The following is a 19,434-nucleotide window of genomic DNA, read 5'->3' on the forward strand; positions in this document are numbered from 1 at the left end:
AATTTAGACACTCCTACGCAGAGATATGGCCAAAATACGGAGACTGCGCCAATCTGGCGAGGAATGCCACCTTACTATCTTTTGCTTTGCCTTTGCATTGAATTGCCTATATCATCAAGACCACTAAGGCACAAATATTTGGCACATGAAAGAGTGTTGTTCAATCTTCTTTTCTTCATTTTGCCTCACAAAAATATCCTCATGCTATGATGACTTGGAATCTTGATCAAATAACTCAATGTTTGGCTCAAAACATCATTTTCTTGTCAAGTCACCTAAGCAAAAACAATCATTCCATAAGTTACCAAATTGGCCCCATAATATAATGATTAACCAGTAAAAATACCAAAATGTAAAAGGAAAAAGCATTAGTTTTAGACATTCATCACTGCACATCCAAACTTCATACCTTAAAAGGCGAAGTCAGCCATCCTCGCAGGGAGGCGTGACAATCTCCTAACTTGCACGCATCGTGGCAGTCCATCTGAACTTCGTTCCTGAAAATGAAAAGTCAGCCATCCTCGCAAGGAGGGGTGGAAGTTCTCTCCCATTTGCACGCAGTGTGGCTGCCCATCCGAACTTCATGCTTGAAAATGTGAAGTCAGCCATCCACGTAGGGAGGGGTGACAATCTTTCGGCCTGACCGGTTGATTACAAGTGAAATGCTAAAACGAACTAACATAACTTTATTACTAATCAACTAAGTAATAAACGAACTAGTTTGGCAACTAAGTGCCTTCAACGAATAGCAAGAGAAAGGAAAGACAACTAGCCTACTGATAGAACTTCTTTAAGTGGTGAGCATTCCACGTGCGTTCCACCAGCCAGCCTTCCTTAGTTTCCAGTCGGTAGGTCCCCAGATAGACTTCCTCTAGAATCTTATAAGGTCCTTCCGATTTTACTGCCATTTTGCGTCCGGTCGGCCGGCTAACCTCCCGATTCCTTAGGACCAAGTCGCCTACCTGATGGAATCGGACTCGTGCTCTCTTGTCCTGGTACTTCTTGACTGCCTGCTAGTACTCAACCATTCGGGCATACACCGCATCTCTTCTCTCTTTTAGGAAATTCTTCTCGATTTGCAAGCTCTCCCCATTGCCTGCATCATTGTACAGCAAAATCCGCCAACTAGGAACCTTGATCTCAATCGGTACCTTAGCCTCAAACCCATATGCCAAAGCGAAGGGGGTTTCGGCAGTCGCCCATCGAGGAGTCGCTCGATAGGACCATAAAACGTTTTCTAGCTGCTCGACCCAGGTTCCTCCCAACTCCTCCAACCTCTTTCTCGACCCAGGTGCCCGTTAACCTAAGGGTAGGATACATATACTTTTATGTGGTGGATCCCGTGCTGGATGCAAAATGCCATGAATGCCCGGTTGTCAAACTGTCGACCATTGTCGGTGACCAACTGCTCAAGTAGTCCGAACCAGCAAACGATATTTCTCCATACAAATCGACGACACTGATACTCTGTGATGGTCCCCAAGGGTTCAACCTCTGCCCATTTGGTGAAGTAGTCTATTGTCGCTATACAGAACCACACACGTCCGGGCGCTTGGGGAGTGGCCTGAGCAGATCGATCCCCCATTTTGCAAAGGGGATCGCGGTGGTGACAGGGGTATAGAAAGTGGCTGGTCAGGTGTCCTTTTTGGCAAATGACTAGCAAGTCGGGCACTTCATCACTTTTTCCATGCAATCTTTCATCATGGTCAGCCAGTAGTATCCCTAAATAACAAGCTTCCAAGCCAAAGTGTTGGCCCCTTGATGAGCTGCACAAATCTCTCGATGCGCCTCTATCATAACGATCTTGGCCTCATCAGGAAGCAGGCAGCGCAACAATGGTCTGCTGAAAGATCGTTTGTATAACTGACCGTCCACTATCTCATAGGGCGTTGCTCTTCTCCTTACGCGCTCGGCGTCCTCCTTGTTATCAGGAAGCTCACACTATTGCTTGTACCTTATGATATCCGCGATCCAAAACCACTAAGGATGAGTGTTAGGATCGGGGTGGGGAGTAGGCATCCGAGTGACTGCACAGACCAACAATGCTTCGGTGCTTGGTTCCACGACCTCTATCCGACAAGCCATCGCGAGGTGGCTGGGCACACCTCCCAATGCTAGCTTCGATATAATGTCTACTTCTGCGTTCTCTGCTCAAGGCACATAGACGATCTCATAACTTCAACAATTCTTTCCTAGTTTAACATTCTGCCTTAAGCTGACTGACCACCAAACAGGAGTCGGTCTTGATCTGCACTCGAGTGGCTTTAAGTGCTTGGAACAACTGGAGTCCGCCTATGACTGCCTCATACTCCACCTCATTGTTCGAGGTCCCAAACTAATATTGGAAGGCGTAATACAAGTGATGGTGGAGAGTGTGTTACTGTTCATATCGTGTTGGAAATGTGCTAGCTATGTCTTAAATTGTTTAATTCTTGAAATATGCATTGGAAGTTACCTCTTTACAGCATGTGAGAAATGCATAGAGCCAAATAGGTTTATATCATTTTGCATGCTGGCATGTTATTCACATCTTATTTTGTTTGGACCTTAGTCAAGTATCTATTGAAGTGGGAGTGTCCCCTCAACTAGAAATATAATTGAAAGCAAGGCCGGAAATGAACCTAATCTTGGTAAGGTATAGGGCAAAATGTGAGCCTTTTTGGTGAAAATTGAGAATAAATTCCCAAACCCCGAGAAAAAGGCACCAGAGAATTGAAGTAGTAGAAATGAAGAATGAGAAAAAGTCAAAGACCAAAAATAATGGCCATCCCTTGAGATAAAAGAAACGAGGTGATCCGTCTCGCTAGAATTTGGGGCAATTCCATTGCACTGTCTTCGAAAAAGCGTAGAGCTTTACGTGAAGTCGGTTGTCCCAATGGCGATGTTCTAGGAGACAAGAAGAGAGAGTGGAGGTGAGCCACCCCGCTGGAAACCGGGCACCCATAGCACTGACCTTCAAAAAAGCATGGAGCTCCATGTGAAGTCGGGTCGCTCGGTAATGATTCCGAGGGGATGAGAAGGAAAGAGTGCCCGCCTAAGACAAATGGCGGGGAGCGGTCCATACCAAACCTTTCACTTATTTTATGTACAGCGCCTTGGCGTTATAAGGTTGAAAGCTTGGTTGGGGTGTGCACATCGTTCCCACTACGTGGATCGGCTTGAAGGCCCTTATAAAATAGGAGGTGAATCCCAATTTTTGCATGCTTGAATTGGTGTGGAGAGTATGTCCCGTTGTGTTTAATTTTATCCTTTGAAAGTGGTTTTTGCTTCCATTGTATATTCCTTGAGTTGCTTAGTAGGGCACATGGTATCACACTTGCTCTATGATATGAGGGATTTCACCCCCTCCATTGTTTTACACATTTGTCTTGATACACCAATTGATAGATTGAATTTGCATTAAGCATATTTGTTAGTTATCATTCCTTGAGTTGAATTGAAACCTTGCTCGATGACGAGAAAGAATAAAGTGTGGAAACTATGATAAGTGCCAAAGATGCTACATTTGCTAGGGCAATTAGGAGGCATATTGTGTTTTATTTAGAGTCTTTTGAGCCTAATACATGTGTAGAATATTTTACTTTGATAGAAGTTAGGATTAAGGACTAATTGAGATTGCCTTTGTAGAAAAGAGCAAAACACTGTCAATTACAGGGCATTCCAGCGACAGGTTGTTAATCGGAGCATATCTTGAGCTAGGAGTGTCCAATTGAGGTTATTCAAGTTGCTATGGTTAAGAAACTTCAAGAACTACAACTTTGAAGAAGACCAGGAGGGCTAGTTACCAACGCATCGTCCAACACACGTTGGACGGGCGTTGGGGCGAAACAGAAAGTTCAATGTTCCGACCAACGCACGTTGGAGATTGCGTTAGGCGGCCACTTTCACGGAAAAATCATATTTTTGCCTATTTAAAGGCTTGTATTGGGTCTATTTCAGGGGAGGAGACTATAGAAATCAATACCACTCAATTAGATAGCTTAGATTAGGGTTCTTAGGGTAGATTTCTAGCTAGTAGACTCATTGTTCTACAATTTCCCATGGATTGCTAAACACTTTGAATTGAAGACTTGGGTAACATTTCTTCTTGCTTTTGATTTCATATCTATCTTGTGTTTGTAATCTATTGATGATGATGAGTTGCTAGATTGCTAGGATTTGGTTTGGAATTGGATTGTGATTGTGTATTCATGCTTTGTATAGATTAGATGATGAGATTTGATGTATCGATTGACCTTGAATGTCTATGTTGTAGAGGTGTGCATATTGACCTCTCTCCATTATGTGCTCCAATGGAGAGATGTGTGTGAGAGTGGGGAAGGAGTAAGAGATTTCCCTTGTCTTAGTCTTGCCTTTGCAATCTCCGGCTTATGGCCCGAGAGGGCTAGATTGGTGAGGGGACGGTAGACCGCCCATATACTGTTTGATAGAATGACTCACCAGACTTAGGAATTGAGAGTATAGGTTCTACGCAACCTAATGTTGGTGCCTTAGTTCTCCCTTAGATTAGTCAACCCTTGCACCTTCTCTTATCCACCTTTAGATCAATGAATGCATGATCACGAATCTTTTCCATCCAAATCCCCGTTTTACTTATTTGTTTGTTTTCCTTTATTTCTTTGTTTTCCTTGCTTGCACGCACATGCTCACCTACACATCTTGCACCTAGCCTACCTTGTTAACACATTGTGACAACTGATTGTTTGCACTTTGCTTACTCCGATTTGTTGTCCTTGAGTTTGACACTCGGGGGTTCCACAACCTTCGTTTACACATGTATCATTCCATCCCACCACACTAAAACTACAAAACATCAGCGTCTCATGAGTCGGCGCGACAGTACCCCCAGTACGTGCTGTCAACGTCTCACCAGAATTACGGTGACTAAGCTATTCTCGAAGATCTGGAGGCATGGCTACCCGCGGGCGACATGCCCGGCGTTACCTAACCTTCTACTTCATCTAGTTCGTGCCATTAGCAAAGTTTATAGAGACAAAACCTTTTGTATCGATCCCCATGGACGGTGACAATGTTTGTTTTACGGCTACAAGAGTAGTCGGCCAGCGGGTCAATGCTACCGTAAAATACTAAGTAAAAGAGAATGATCGTGCGAGAGAAAAATGAAGTAGAATAATGCTATGTGTCTTGAAAAATCAGATCCCTACAATGTGACTCTGGGGGGGGGGGGGGGTATGTATTTATACAAGGATTTGGGCCTTGAAAAAAGCAAGAAAGGAAAAATTAACTAAAATAGACAAGGAAAGCTTCCAAAACTGCTGGAGTATCTTCCTAATGTGAGAAAAGGAAGTTACTCAGCGTACAAGAAAATAATCTCCTCTAAATCTACCCTTAACTGCCTCTGGAGCACGCACTCGATTGGGACACGCCGACTGCCTAGCCTGGTCGCCCAACTGAGCCCAATAAGGGATCGCCTGAATGCTGCGCGATCATTAGAACAACAGAGGCATCTCCCTTCGAACTACATAAGTGTCCTAGGCACCCATGCTCGACTGCCTGCATCGTACTTGGCTTAATGCCCGAGTAGGGACTATCTATTCCTGATTAGTATTACATTTTACATCGTAAGTATTGCATTTTCATCGTGACCCGCCCATCTCACGAATAAATATACATGAGACAATCTCACAAGAGACTCAGCGTACCCATACATAAATAACTGAATGTAAATAATCAGTATAACTGAAAATAATACTCCGTAGTTTGCTAATTGCATACACATAATCTAGATCAAGGTTCACAATGCTCATAGTGGACCATGTTTCACAATATAACAATTATCGGTCATTCTTTCTGGACCGAATTCTTCACGTACTTTCACCAGTATAAGAACTCCCATCAAAGATCAAACCAACTGGGGAGCTAAGGTGCTTCAATGAATATCAAATTCCAAGGTGATGATGTTTATAGATAAAAATATAGTTATCATTATGATTTAAAGAAAACTATGTCCCTAATTAAAAGAGGCCAGAACTTTTACGACTTGATATGCAATTGAAGAACGTTTTAATTTAATGGGAAACTGTTGTATGATATGGATGTTAGCTAGTACTGTCAAAATCCAATGCCCTTGTTGGTTTTTAAAAAGAAGGAAAAAAAGGTGATTAACGCAAAAGAAAATAAAAGTGTTTAACGCGCCAGTGGCACAACACGCGCATTGCACCTTTTTTCTCATTTTTCTCTTTCCTGAGGGCCCACAAATTAAAAAATCATGAATTTGCAGGAGTGAAAAATGTATTTGCTCTCCTTCTCTATCCTACACTTCATTTTGGACCCCTCAAAAAACTAAGAAAAAACTACTGATGTAGATGCACGTTGACTGTAATAGTGCTTTCTGCAAACCAACCGTAGTCATCTGCTCCTCCACTTGATAGGCCTTATCAGCTCCCCCATGGTTTTGTACAAATATTTCTACAAAACCAGAACCTTAACTCCTGTGCCTCTGCCTGCTATTCTAATAATTTAATTTCATTCTCCATCTATTCCTATATATTCACCCTTCTTCTTCATTATATTCATACATGCACCCACAATTAGGGTTTCAAGTTCCTGTATGTGAGAGCCCAGGTTTAATTTTAACATCACCGAATTAATTTAACACAAATACATTATTCAAAAAATCAAAGAAAATATAATAATGCTCATCAATACAACATATATAAATATATTTATCTAGCAACTCGATCAACAATAACAGGCTAATCAGTTTAAGGTTGAAAATGATAGACATTGATGATGATATGAAATGGTAGATACATATATATAATATAAGGTAGGTATATATTAGTAGCTAGGTAGTCTTCGCAAGATGAGATTGGGACATTGAAGGGGCTTCCATAAGCTCCTCAAGCTGAGAATGCATATGATTGATGAAGGTCATGGTCTCTTGGTGTGGTTCCTTCATTACTTCTTTTAGCTTGCTTAGTGCCATGCAATATGCTTCCTGCATGTATACATAATTAGGTACCCACCTGATGCCTAATGCCTATTGCCACACATTACATATATACTAAACCTAACTAACTAACTAACTATATATATATATATATATATATATATATATATATATATATATATATATATATATATATATATATATATATATATATATATATATATATATGATTATTTTCAAATACAAACAACCCTTAAAATACAAACTGTGTTCATGTAAGTATACTAATGTGTGCACGAGCTAATTCCAGATATTATTGGCAGTGTGCCCAGTGTGCATGTAAGTAAGTTAATGTGTGCACGAGCTTTGATGGATGGTTGTGATTTTTTCCTCTTAAGTGTTGTGTGCATGTAAGTATGTTAATGTGTGCACGAGCTTTGATGGATGGTTGTGATTTTTCCTCCTACGCGCTATGTGCATATATATATATGTTAATGTGTGCACGAGCTAATTCTAGAAATTGTTGGCAGTGTGCCCAGTGTGCATCTAAGTTTGTTAATATGTGCACGAGCTCAAGTTTGTATTTTAAGTGGGGTTTGTATTTTAAGGGGTTTTGTATTTGAATGCAACCCTATATATATATATATATATATATATATATATATATATATATATATATATATATATTCTATGCAATAAATTATTTATTATGTACTAAACATGATTATATATATACCTTTGTGTTCAATTTGAGTCACCCTTTAAATGAGAACCTGAGAATTGAACTACATACTATATGAATACACACAATCTACTCCGATCAATGAACGTACACAAACTAATACTCCAGGTACACATTATTGCACACGATCTACCCCTGGAGTAGATTGTGTGCATTCGTCTAGTAAATTGTGTACATTTATTTTTTGTTGGCAATGTAAGTTTTCACCTATATATATATATATATATATATATATATATATATATATATATATATATATATAAGTGTATATAATTAACTACCCTTGCTCTTCACAACACTAACACCCTTAATTTATTCGAGAATGGGTCTCAGTTTGAAATATATGAATTGTGATTCAAACTGAGACCCATTCTCGAATAAATTAAGGGTGTTATTAGTGTTGTGAAGAGCAAGGGTAGTTAGTTATATACACACATATATATATATATATATATATATATATATATATATATATATATATATATATATATATATAAACAAACAAAATTACTCTCACTGGCCCTACTTCACTTCCTTTGGAGACACAAAAACATTATTTACTGTGAAATTAATTAAACTACAAACTAAACGCCAATGGGAGGTTGTGGGTGTGCTAATATGTTGAGAAAGTATATATGAACAGATACTACATTATAACAGAGTCAATAGTACTCAACAAAAAAAAAAAAAAAAAAAAAAATAGAAACTAAACAACATGTCTTTAATTAGCTAGCTAGGTTTCATTTGTCACACCTAAAAAAGACTAAATAACCAAAACAAAACCAAATTCTCACTCTTTAGTCTTTAGGTAGTCTCAGCTGCCTGGAAGACTTCAAGTAAAAGTGGAGTCTTTAATTTGGTGAGTGTGGGTGGTGTGATCTATTACATATACAACCCTAATAAAGATAAAAGATAGTTGGGTATTCGATCTAATACATGGGATGAACTGTCGTAGATAGATATGACTATACAGTATTTGGATATATAGTTGTAATTAACGACTGTTTTGGGTGAATAAAACAATAATATATGCTTTTCACTTTAATTTATTAAAGAAAGAGAGAGAGAGAGATGTGGATATATGTGTCTTACCATGAAATTGTCCAACTCCAGTTGATCACTTTTGCGTGAGCTGATTATTTGGCAATTAGCTGCTTTATTTGGCTCATACTTGGATGACTTTTCTTCAATCTGATCCGCCATTCCCAAACAAAGCTGCAAGTGTTAAATCCATGGATATATATATCATCATATCAGACCAGACCAGAGACCAGGCCATAATATATAATTTCTATGTGAGAGAAAGAGAGAGAGAAGAAGGAGAAGAAGAGACCTTTAAGCAGTCAATGTGAGTGTCAACAAGGAGGCCATATAAAGCATGGGAAGCAATCTTCTTCTTGAGTGAATCCTCATCCTCATCATCATCATCAATATCAATATCATCATCATCTTCTACTTCTCCAAAAATGCACTCCTTTTCTTCATTCCCAGTTTCCATATATGGCCAATCTCTTGTGTATTTTAGCCAAAACCTAGGTTTTACTAAATATGCTTTTCTCCCTGCCTCTCTGAGTGAGTTGATGGGTGAATGATATATATTTGATGTGATCTCAAACTGCTAACTATAGACTAGTTATATAAGTGGAAACAGCATAGCAAAATGGATGAAAAGCCCAGCTACCCTCCCATTTCGTACGCAGTTAAATAGTTATATTCTACTGTACATATTTACATATTGCACTGTTTTTCTCGTACACATCAAATTAAAGCCTAAATTCATCTAAATTTTAAAGGAAAATGTGTCAAATAAGAGTGCAATTAATTAAATTCTTCAACTTTAAAAACATTAAATTAAATACTCCAACATGTTATTTTGATGCATCTAAACCCAATAGTCACTTATTCACATGAAATAAACGGTTATTAGGGTTCCGTCAAGAATTTTGGCTACCGGAAAATGGTCGTCGGTCACCATTGAAGAAGGCCACAATCCGGTTGTATTCTCCACGAGAGAAGACCACCAATGGTCGTTGGTTTTTTTTTTTTTTTAATTGGGACAATTTAACGGTGGTCAACGACGGCCAATAGCTGTAATTTTACCATTAACTTATTGGTTATCGGTAAACAGGACTAATTTGACCCATTTTGACAAGTTCGAGTGTATATTTATTATTTAATTGAACTTTTTAAAAATGTAGAGGTTTAATTACACTTTCGAGTAAAGTTTAATAGCATATTTGACCATTTTACTAATTTTAAATTTTAAATATGTTTACATAAACTTCCCTTTATATAAATAATGGGTTAATTCTTAAAGAATTTTACTCCCACAAGTTTAATTTGTTTTATAAATCTTACTAATTAAATTGAAAGTAAGTAATATTTTGACCGACTTTTATATATACTGTGAAATGGTATCCTCATTGATACACCAAAGAACATGTGCCAATTGATTAACTCAATGACTATTTCACCGCACATCAATTCATCTATGCGGATGATGTCTCTTTGGCTTCTCCCCCAACCCAATCCACCATCAGCACTTGTTGCACAGAGAAGACCAACCACTACCTCTCAATAGGAAAGCACTACTAATCAACCTCATGGTCGTGGTCATGGAAATAGAGGAAGCTGGAGTTGTGGACGTGGTTGTGGCTACGTTTCAAAGTGTCAAATTTGCAACAACCTTGGTCATACTGCACTACAATGTTACCAAATATGACTTATGATGATGATCTAGCCATCACCCCATTCTCTTAGAATTAGCTCCCTAACACTGGTGCTACACATCATGCCACTCTAGACTCCACTTCATTACATCAGGTGGAAGAGTACATAGGCAACCACAATCTTTGAGTTGGTAATGGTACAGTTTGAATATTTTTTGTATTGGAGACACTTCTATATCATTTTCCTCGCGTTCCCTTAAATTACAAAATGTGTTACATGTTGCTGATCTAACTAACCCTCTATTGTCTATCAAACGTTTTGCCACTAACAATAATGTTTTCTTTGAATTTCATCCATTCTTTTTATTTTTGTGAAGGAGCTCACCACCAACCATGTTCTACTTAAAGGAGAAAGCTCCGGGAGGGGGGGGGGGGGTGTGTGACACCCCCTTTTTCTAAAATCTAAAACTCGATATAACCAAACTTAAACAGGATAAATCAAAGGTAGATTAAGTAAACTAAGTTAATAATCCAAAGCAATAAACTAAAGGGGAAAGTCACCGCCACAGTCACCCACTCACGATAACTGCACAGGCTAGCAAAAACTACAGAACTAGAGTTAAAGCTCAACCAAAATCATAAAACAAGGGGAACAACCCCCGGTGTCTACGCACCATCAAAACAAGTGGTCCAACTACAACCCACAACAAAAACTACTACAGGAGAAGGGTACTGAGCTAATGATTACCAAAGCTAGTACTACGCACTACTTTATCACGTGCGCTCTCAAGTGTTGGGTCCACCTGAAAGGGGTTATAAAAGCACATAGGAGAAAATAAACTCGTTAGCAAATAATGCTAAGTATAAAGCCACTCAACCCTGTAAAGTACTATAGATATAGGTTGGAAAACGTTTTGCAATCATACACAAATCTCAAGTATGATGGTAAGCAATCAAGACACTTAGTCAAAGATCTCAATAGATATACTTATATACTTCTATATGCTCAACAGCCTATAATTTCATATAAACAGGCTTTAACTCAACTCATGCTTGTGCACATTCACATGCTGTAAACAGATATAAACTATCTATGATTTACTATGTACTTCTCACAGTCATGCTGATAGATAATGAAATAACTAAAGCTTATCAGGTAACGTCATGTTTTCATGCTAACACTTAAACAAAGATTAAAATTTTTCTTCTCAAATACTCAAAATGGGACATATGTTATGACATGATATGAACAAGGAAAATATGCTATAATTATATACTTATACTCTCGCTCTTTATTTCAAAAGCAGTACTTTTCTGCGGAGGATCTCTATTGAGTAACTTGACTCGCTTTTCTCTTCTTTCTTTCTTTCTTTCTTTCTAAAACTCGTGGGGGAGATAGGAACTTCACGAATCGTGAATGGACCTATCCGGGCTCGGCAATCTAGCCGGCCTAATACTCATCTCGCTCACAGAATCGGTACTCGTGGTTCTTATAACTCTGTGGAATTGGGTAACGTACTTTCAGTCTGCACACCCCCTAACTAGGATTCCAAGCCGCTCGGGTAGTATCGAACCTAGCAACTCGGGAATATCGACCAAGTTACTTCTAAAATAAACTGTCGGTCCTCAGTGACCGTTTCTTTCTCTTCTCATAACTTCTTTCTTTCTCTTTTCTTTCGAAAGGACATAATCATAACGGGAACCTCCAAAACATAGATTTTCCTCACTTTATATAATAGCATATATATCACATACAACTTCTTTTCTCATGCTAGTAATCTAGACATCATGCAAGCTTCTCAATGCACATAGATATCTCATATAACTTCTCTTTCTCATATTTGAAATCTAATTATCATGCAAGCTTCTCAATGCACATAGATATCATATCACCTCTCTTTCTCTTAATGGAAATCTAATTATCATGCAAGCTTCTCAATGCAAATAGATATAGATTTTTCAAAATAGATATAAGGTTTTGAAATGTAACCTAGGCTTTACTTTGAGCCTTTACTGTATTTAAGCTTTGAATATGACACAATGATGTTTTACTGTAAAACATGGAAATACACTTCCTTATGCATGTAATTTCAATAAACTCAACGAATCTTCTATTCAAGGGCTAAACAAAGAAAATAGCACAATTACTCAAACATTCTTATAATCAGATGCAAAGATTTCCCTTCACAAACTTGAATTCAAAGCCAAATAACAACACAGAGGTCAACTTTCATTCTTGTCTGCTAAACATGCTTCTTTTCAAAATCAAACGAATACAACTCATACTAGCGCATCGTTACGCGCTCGAGTGTCCGAGCCTCACGGCCCCACGAATCCCGGTCCGAAACAACACATAGTTGAGCCTCAAAGGGGGGGGGGGGGGGGGGGGGGGGGGCTTCTACTAATTTGGCCTGGCGGAGCTTGGTGATGGGGCTTGAGAAACCCCGTCACTTAGCTCCGCCAAGCAACGACCTAGAGTGACGGATCTCTCTAGGATCCGTCACTCTAGTCCGTTGGACCATGGTCCTAGCCAGCGGATCTCTCCTAGATCCATTGGCTAGGGCCGGAAAGCATACCTGGTGCACCATACAGTGTGCACTAGAGGTCTTCTTCTCCAAAAACTCAACTCAGAGCTCTAATAGACACTTCCAGACAACCATGAATCAAACATATAACATCATCAACACACAATAAACTCATCAACAAGTATTCTCTAACATTTCTAAGCATATAATCTCAAGAATCTAACACTTAACAGACTAAAATAGTAGTTTTGGGAATCCATGGTTTATACCTTGAGCTTGGCCTTCTCTAGTGTAGATCTCTCTTCTTCTTCTTCAGAGATTCCCACCTTCACCACCTATTTTTCCTCAGACAAACATAAACACATACTATACTCATCATAACCTCAGAGATGGAAAAGTAGAGATGGACAAAGAAATGTCTGGGAAGATGAAATGCAATAGAGGAGGTGAATAGAAGGAGATACTTACTGTGTTTTTCCCTTTCTCTATCAGATTCTTGCTTTCTAAGGTTAAAGGAGGCAAAATGGAGGGATCAAGAGAAATCTGATGGAATAGTGTTCTATATATATGGGCTCAAAACCGTAGGTATGGCTATTGGCTGATGAGGGTAGTTTGGTAAAATAGCTTTCAAAATATCAGGATTTCCTTTTGGCTTAGCTTAAGGTATTAAAATGGATTTAAACACTCTTAGGAGATAAAATGGGTTTCTTATAAGGGTAATTCTAGATAATAACATTTGGTTCAGATTTCACAGGTTCTTCTCAGGTTTCACTCAGATTGACTTTTTGGATCAAAACTTGATACATAGATATACCCGAAACTTAGGATTTTCGAAAAGGGCTACTACTTGGTGTCAAATTGATAACATCGCGATTTAAAATATTTAATTCATACACCTGTGTTAGAAAGAAAAAAAATTCGAAGGAGTGAAAATAATTATTTTGTAATTTATAAAATAGAATTTAGGAAAATAATTTTTGGGTTGTCACATTCTACCCTCCTTAAAAGAAGCTTTGTCCTCGAAGCTAAGGTTAAACGAATTGAGTTTCTTAAAACGGAAATTTTCAAAAAAGGGTAACTCGGAACATTGCAAGAGTTGCAAGATTAGGCTTACGGATTCTTGGAATAGTTGGAAGAATAGGAATTCTGTGTAAGCATGCAATCATTCACAATTCTAATGTACTAAACATAATCTAACTGCTAGATGGAAACTATTAACTGCTTAAAGGATTTAACGGTTACCTTGATCAGAACCTCCTGGTGCACCACCTTGCGGTGGGAAATTGGGGTCCCAACCGTGTTGATTCCACCTTTGGATATCCTCTATTCCAAGCCTTCCTTCGAGGACTGCAACCCTTTGGTCGAGATTGGCAAATCCATAATTCACTTGAGTACTCAAAGCATCGAATTTGCGATTCACTAACTCGTATAGTCCCTCGTCAGTTTGTCCTCTCATTCCTTCTTCACGTCCCACTGGTGTCCTTCTCTGATGTGTCGAAGTATTCTCACCCTCATTTCCAGTCCTTACATCCTTTTCATTCCTTGTGTTTTCATCTTCATCACCCTCTTCTCCGATCTCAATGCCTAGGCCTTGCCATTTCTTGCGGGGTATTCTCAAATTAATCACAAGTGTCATTTTCTCCTCCAAGGGTAACTTACCAATCTCCCATAAAGTATGATACTTCCTGTCGGCAACTTGATACAGTTCATAATATCTCATGTTTGCAGTGTTAAAAGCTGCCCTAGTAGTCCTTTTTACTTTTTCTCCTCTCTCAGACAATTGCATCATATTGAATATCCAACTCAATACCATTCCATATGGTACTTACTTTCTGTTTCTATTATTGTAGTAAGCTATGTGTTTCAACATTAAAACAGTCAGATTGATCTTAACCCGAAACTTAAGGAAGTATGCCATAATACACGCCAAACTACCAACATCATTCGAATTGTTCTTACAAGGAAACAAACATTCTTCTACCAACAACACTAAAATTTTCTTTCCTCCATTTAATGAGGATTTCTCCGGTCTAGTATCCTGTGTAAATCCTTCCAGCTTACCCGTCATGTATCTCAAATACTGTTCATGGCCTATGTTGAGGTGAGTGATCCAATTATCCCTCTCATATGTGTCTACACCTTTCATAGGCAAATCAAACCAACTAGCTAATTTTTGTGGAGTTAATTCTATTTTAACTCCCCTTACCAAGAAGTGAGTATTGTGATTCCCTTCTTCATTTTAGTAGACAAATGTTCATAAAATTCCACTACCAAATCCAGGTACACCTCTTCTTGAATTCTTAGAAATTTACTTAAAAATCCTTGGCCTTCTAATATATGATTCAATTCATCAGAAAAATACTCTGGGGAGAATGTTTTACCTCCAATGACCGAATAATTTGAGCTTTCATGGCTACTTTCCTCCATGAGTTGCTTCCCTTTAACCATTGATACCAAATGCTCTTGAACTTGAATGTTGCTTGGAGATGAGTAGATGAACCAAGTAGAATTTTTCTAGCACTTTGTTGATGTTGAGGAGTGGTATTTTGAAATTTCTAGGAGAAAAGATGAAGAATTGATGGAGGATGAACTTGAGAGAGAGAGAGAGACAGTGTGCAGCCGAGAGAGGAAGAAGAAGAAAGGGGAAAAAGTCGAGATTGCCCCCATGGGGCTAGGCCACGGATCTCCTCGTGATCCGTTGCCTGGGTCCGCTGCATGGACCTCGGCTGACGGCCCTTGGCGAGATCCACTGGGAAACTCCGTTGCTTCTCCAGGCGCGGCCTCGGTTTGGATCTACGAAGAAGCTCCGTCCGTCCAGCGTTCGAGCTCTCTCAGTAACAAAATTAAATTTGGTCCTTGACTTTGCTATAATCTCTTTTCCAAGGTCAAAATTTGACTTTCTCACCTTTTCCTCTCGTGACCCTTCGGTCCAACTTATCATAAATTAATTCCTCGTTCCTTCGGTTCCTGAAACTTTTAATCCTTCTCACTTACCTTATAACCTTGTGAATTTACTCGTTGCCTTCTTTGTACTAATTTTTCCAACTAAGACCAGATTTTCTTTTAGTGATTTCACTTACACTTTGCCCATCTTGTTCTTATTAGAAATTTTGCTTACTTAATCTTAATATTATTTACCGAGAATTCCCAATATGGTTTCTAAATAAAATCCTAAGCCTCAAAGTCCTAAACAAACCAAAATTGCACCAAAACTTCTATTCACAAATTATATTAAGAATCTAAACGGAAACATATTGCACTTATCCAATTAGAATATTACCTTTCTCGAGGCTACGGGTCTTCGCCTGTGACTGACTCATCACCATGATCCTTCGTGGTCCAACTCCTCCAGATCGTCTTTGACTGGGTCCTCCTCGTCCTTGAGTGCCACTAGGTATACTAGTAACTTGTAGCTTGTCTCTAAGAAAAGTAAACCTACAACTAGGTAAAGCTTTTGTAAAGAAGTCAGCAAGTTGATCTTTTGTTGAGATAAAGTTAACTTGAATGTCCTCGGAAGCAACTCTGTCTCGAACAAAATGGTAGTGCAATTTCCACGTGCTTGGTTTGAGCATGAAAGATGGGATTTGCACACATATATGTAGCACCAAGATTATCACACCACAATTTAGGAAGAGAGATAACTGACACTTTGATCTCACGTAAGAATGAGACTATCCAAATTACCTCAGCACAGACATCTGTTAGAGCTTTATATTTTGCCTCAGTAGAAGATCTAGCAACATTTCTTTGTTTCTTACAGACCCAAGATAGAAGATTGGATCCAAGAAAGACAGCAAAACCACTAGTAGATTTTTGGTCTTCCAGACAGCCAGCCTAGTCAGAATCAGAGAATGCATGAAGTTCTCTTGTGACTGACTTTATGATACGAAGACCAAAACTTATAGTTCCTTTAACATATCTTAGTACCCGTTTCAGTTGCTCCCAGTATGAAACGGTAGGAGCATGCATATGTTGGCATAACAAATTAATTGCAAAAATGAGATCCGGACAAGTTATAGTAAGATACTACAGCGCCCCTGCTAGATTATTGTACTAAGTAGAATCATCATACAAGTCAACACTAGATGAGACAGATTTCGAAACTGATATAGGCATGACTAGCTCCTTGCACTCTACCATTCTAGCATGTTTCAGGATATCATTCATATATCTCTGTTGTGATAGTAAAATACCATCATTACATTTAATAGTTTCAATTCCAAGGAAGAACCCAGGTTCTCCAAGATCCCTAATTTTGAAAGCACTGGATAGTTTTGACATCAAATTAGCAACTAAATCCTTATCACTCCCCATCACAAGTATATCATCAACATAGACCAGTAGATATACACAAGCAGACTCCTGAGAGTAATAAAATAGGGACACATATGTTTTTTACGCTTGGAACCCAATAGATAGTAAGAATGAATGTAAGCGTTTAAACCAAGCTCTAGGAGCCTGTTTTAAACCATACAGGAAGCGTTTCAATAAGCAAACATGAGCGGAATACTAAGCATCAATATAACCAGGTGGATACTTCATGTAGATAGTTTCAGACAAATTTCCATTTAAGAAAGCGTTATGAACATCAAGTGGCCTAATAATCCAACTAGAGGATAAAACCAAGGATAGAAGTAACCTAACAGTAGTGGATTTCACCACTGGGCTGAATGTATCAAACAAATCCTGAGCAGACACTTGATTGAACCCCTTTAATTTGCTACTAATCTTGCCTTGTGTCTCTCAATTGAGCCAAGATACCTTTCGTTTAGTACGAAAAAATACACTTACAACCAATAACGTTCATACCTACCCTAGAAGGGACAAGACATCATGTTTGATTCTGTAGAAGAACATTAATCTCTTGGTCCATAGCTACACGCCATTCCAGATATTTAACCGCTTGTGTGTAACAAGTGGGATCCATAGGATCGAACAAACCTGAACTGTCAAATGGAGGAGCCTGAGACCGATTGCGAGTGCTCATCCCATGAATTTAAGTGGTAGACTTCACAGTTTTACCTCGTGGTCGGCCACGAGGCCGGGCAGTAGGCTGCCCGTGTGCTGTGTCCACCTCATGCTCGGATTGCCCAGACGGGGCAGCTGGTTGAGGACCGGTAAAAAGGGAACCACTTGTGTCCTCCAAAACAAAGTGATGTGCAGTAGAAAGCGAATTAACAGCCATAGAAACGGAGGAGGTAACGACAACATGATAGACGGTCCTTTCCGAAGAATTAACAGATCCGTCAGTCATGGGAACGAGTAAAAAACCCTAACTAGTTGATACCAGATGAGAACTGTATAAACTGTATGAACTGTATTAGATCCACAGTGAATACAATTGTACAAACTGAGGAAATATATACAAGAGAGAATCATATGGAGACGGTGATAGGGAATCATAGTGTAACTCAAATAGATAGAGTCCTAATAGAGTCAACCAATTTATGACATTCAAATGACTCAAATCACTCAATAGTTATAAGTCATGCCATGAGCTGAGGGAATTTGGGAGGTGAAATATCAAAGGGGAAATACAATATTTTCTTTTTTACTATATCATACCGCCATCCAAAAAAAAAAAAAAAAAGTCTCGTTAAATAAATTTAAAAATATTTAAATTAAAGAATGTGTTTCATTTTAACTAAAAATTTAAATTAATAATTGATCTTTCTCACATATGTTTAATATGCCACTTATGTGTGCAAGTCAAAATACTTTTTGAGAAACCATGACATTTTATGCATCTAACTTCCATTGCATATATTTGTTATTTGAATATACTAGTATTTGTCTCGTGCGATGCACGGGAAATATGTTATAAAAATATATCATATATGAGGTTTATTCATATATAAAAATTTTGTTATTTAATAATTATGTGTGAATTGTTATGATAAAATTATGATCATAAATATATTTACAATTAATATAAGAATTGGTATTTAAGGTGGGTGATTACAACAAATCTTAAATTATATTAAAAATTTAGTACATAGTATTTAATATTACAAATTTTTAAGAATTGAACTTAGTAAACTACAATACTAATTGAATTACAATTTTCAGAGTCACCACGGATCAAAATTTTTAGACCTTTGAGATTTCTAGAAATTTTTAGGTCTAAAAATTTTGATCCGTGGTGACTTTGAAAATTGTTAGAAATCTCAAAGGTCTAAAAATTTTGATCCGTGGTGACTCTGAAAATTGTAATTCAATTACTATTGTAGTTTACTAAGTTCTTGAAAATTTGTAATATTAAATACTGTGTACTAAATTTTTAAGATTGACATCATTAGAATAATCTCAATTGAAGGTTATTTGTGAGCTTTTGGATGAATTGGATGAGGCAAAAGAGATGAAAATGAATTAAGATTAATATGAATTTTTATGCACCATGTAATAAATAAATAAATAAATCTTAACTATAAATAACCATATGATTTGGTGAGCAATTATTGTTCACCAAACCATATGGCTATATTATAGTTAAGATTATACTCCGTTTATAACTTAGTCAAAAAAGTGATTTAGGAATTGGAATAAAATGGTTATGTATTCTATATGATGGGCTTATCAATTAAT

General features: G+C 38.0%; 1 protein-coding gene across 2 annotated transcripts; it reads right to left on the minus strand.

Moving 5' to 3' along the window:
- Positions 1–6,664: 6,664 nt before the first annotated feature.
- On the minus strand, positions 6,665–9,288 carry LOC109183833 (homeobox protein knotted-1-like 2). Of its 2 annotated transcripts, none has more exons than XM_019333890.1 (3): positions 8,989–9,288; positions 8,748–8,846; positions 6,665–6,961 (listed from the first exon to the last, which is right to left on the minus strand). In XM_019333890.1, the coding sequence occupies exons 1-3, from the start codon at positions 9,151–9,153 to the stop codon at positions 6,809–6,811; spliced, it is 417 nt and encodes a 138-aa protein (XP_019189435.1). In that variant the 5' UTR covers positions 9,154–9,288; the 3' UTR covers positions 6,665–6,808. The 2 variants fall into 2 exon arrangements, with proteins under 2 accessions (XP_019189435.1, XP_019189434.1); XM_019333889.1 differs by having other exon boundaries at positions 8,748–8,870; positions 8,989–9,287.
- Positions 9,289–19,434: the final 10,146 nt, after the last annotated feature.

This window comes from Ipomoea nil, unplaced genomic scaffold, assembly GCF_001879475.1.
Source record: "Ipomoea nil cultivar Tokyo-kokei standard unplaced genomic scaffold, Asagao_1.1 scaffold1179, whole genome shotgun sequence".
NCBI lineage: Eukaryota > Viridiplantae > Streptophyta > Magnoliopsida > Solanales > Convolvulaceae > Ipomoea > Ipomoea nil.

Excerpts from the sequence above, each read along its gene's own strand:
- LOC109183833 (XM_019333889.1), bottom strand. The coding sequence starts at position 9,153 with ATGGAAACTGGGAATGAAGAAAAGGAGTGCATTTTTGGAGAAGTAGAA. Across the intron at positions 8,871-8,988 it reads CTCACATTGACTGCTTAAAG|CTTTGTTTGGGAATGGCGGA; the intron begins GTCTCTTCTTCT and ends TAACACTTGCAG. Across the intron at positions 6,962-8,747 it reads TGGAGTTGGACAATTTCATG|GAAGCATATTGCATGGCACT; the intron begins GTAAGACACATA and ends GTATACATGCAG.